A 2,316-nucleotide genomic window follows, 5' to 3' on the forward strand; every position below is an offset into this window, starting at 1 on the left:
AAATCAAGAAAAAGAGTGAGGAGAAAGGTCAAAGAATCTCCACCATGTAAAATACTAAGGCACGATTCATTACCTGAGGAAGTAAGAGTTGGATCAATCTTTGAGAACAAAGAAAACATGACTAAATTTTTCTGCAGCTTGGAGATAAATCAAAAAGTTGAATTCACTGCTGTTAGATCATGTTCCAAGAGATACGAGCTGAAATGCATCGTGGACAAATGTGGTTGGAATGTACGTGCCACCAGAATAAAAAATTCCACACTGTTCAAGGTGATAAAATATCATAACATCCATGAATGCTCGGTTGATGTAAGAAAATCAGATCAGAAGCATGCTACATCAAATTTTATAAGCGAACAAATTATAGAACATGTTCGAGACAAAAAGATAGAGGTTACACCAGCCTTTGTAGAAAATGAAATGAAAAAGAAATTTGGAATTGACATTGGTTATCACAAGGCATGGCGTGCTATTCAAAAAGCTGTTGCTTGCATAAGGGGAACACCTGAAGAGAACTACCAGATTCTTCCTTCATACCTACACATGATGGTGGCCAAAAACCCAGGAACGTACACAAGCATAAAAAGAGATGCGCACAATAGGTAAGGAAAACAATACTAACAATCAGCCTGAAATTTCAAATGTTACTATTTGAAAAACTTCAAACCTTATAATTTGTTTTTCTGTGTTTCAATGTACAGATTTGCTTACTTGTTCTTTGCTCCTGCGGCATCACTAGCTGGTTGGTCCTACTGTAGACCTGTTATTGCAGTAGATGCAACGTTTTTGAAGTCAAAATATCGTGGTGTTCTATTTGTTGCTGTATCAAAGGATGCAAACAATCAAATCTTTCCTTTATGTTTTGGTGTAGCAGATTCAGAAAACAATGAGGCATACATTTGGTTCTTTGGGGAAATGAGAAAAGCAATTCAAGTTCGTCGTGAACTGGTTTTCTTGTCAGATAGAAACCAATCGATCGCAAATGGTATTAGAAGAGTTTTTCCTGAAGCTCACCATGGTATCTGCCTATATCACTTTGAGAAAAATTTAAAGCAAAGACATGCAAAGGCCATGGTAATAAATCTTTTTCAAAGTGCTGCAAGATCATACAAACGTGAAGATTTTAATCAGTTAATGTCCCAACTCAAAAGTATTGACAAGAAAACATACAATTACATAATGGAAGAGCCTCCTGAGAGATGGGCTCGATCGTGGTTCCCACGGCGACGTTATGATATGCTAACAACAAACATGGTAGAATCAATAAATTCCGTTTTACTAAAAGGGAGAGAAATGCCTATTTTAAGAATGTTAGATTTCATCCAAGAAAAGCTGGGAGAGTGGTTTTATGAACGGAGAAAAAAGGCAAATGAAACTTTTCACAAAGTATCAATATGGGCAGAAGAAGAGATGACTAAGAAGATGGACTTGGCTTGCAAAATGTTTGTGAGTATATTTGTTAACTTCAGCTTTTTAGATCTGTTGCAGTGATTTACTGCTTACATTTAAAAAATTTCATACTTTTTTTTGTTTTGAAGGAAAAATACAGTAATATAATTTGTTTTAATTTTTTATTCCTTGTTCGGTGTTCAACCTTGACTCAATGTTGTTTAGAATAAATAGTGAAGGAATCGAATTCATTGTGGACTTAAAGAAGAGAACTTGTGACTGCCTGGAATTCCAACTTGATGAATTACCCTGTCCACATGCAATTGCTGCTATTAATAAGAGATATTTGCATAAATCTGATTACTGCTCAAATTGGTATTCAACAGAAACATGGTTGAAAACATATGAAGGGCATGTGAATACCGTGGGAGATCAACAATCATGGGAAATACCAGAAAATATACAATCTGAAATCACAAAACCTCCCGATGTAGAGATTTTACAAGGAAGAAGACAAAAGAAGAGGCATATACCTGCGACTGAATCATCAGTACCATTCAAGTCTACCAAATGCAGTCGATGTAAACAAGTGGGGCATAACAGAACAACTTGCTTGTCTTCTCCAGCACCTCATCCATATTCCAAGAAACACACTGAAAAATACTCGTAGCTTCAATAATCCTTGGTCTGAATTTAGACTTTCTTTATTGTATGACATAATTCAAATGTGATTTTTTTCATAGGAATAAAAAAAATAAGCTCTTGCACAATTTTATATTACTGCTAAAATACAAATCACTCATTTTTGTTGCGCAGGCTTACAGGTTTGGTTGCATTTTAAAAACGTACGCAATGACTTCTGCGAGAAAAAACTTCAGGTTACAGTATGTTAAATACATATTCTTAATCAAAAACACACACACACAC

At 35.3% G+C, this 2,316-nt stretch overlaps 1 protein-coding gene across 1 annotated transcript; it reads left to right on the forward strand.

The window, feature by feature from the left end:
* Positions 1 to 1,179: 1,179 nt before the first annotated feature.
* LOC109208833 lies at positions 1,180 to 2,059 on the forward strand. Its single transcript, XM_019371984.1, has 2 exons — positions 1,180 to 1,442; positions 1,615 to 2,059. Exons 1-2 carry the CDS (start codon positions 1,180 to 1,182, stop codon positions 2,057 to 2,059), a joined length of 708 nt encoding a protein of 235 aa, XP_019227529.1.
* The last annotated feature ends 257 nt before the right edge of the window (positions 2,060 to 2,316 follow it).

The sequence above is a fragment of the Nicotiana attenuata genome, unplaced genomic scaffold, assembly GCF_001879085.1.
Source record: "Nicotiana attenuata strain UT unplaced genomic scaffold, NIATTr2, whole genome shotgun sequence".
In the NCBI taxonomy this organism is placed as follows: Eukaryota; Viridiplantae; Streptophyta; class Magnoliopsida; order Solanales; family Solanaceae; genus Nicotiana; species Nicotiana attenuata.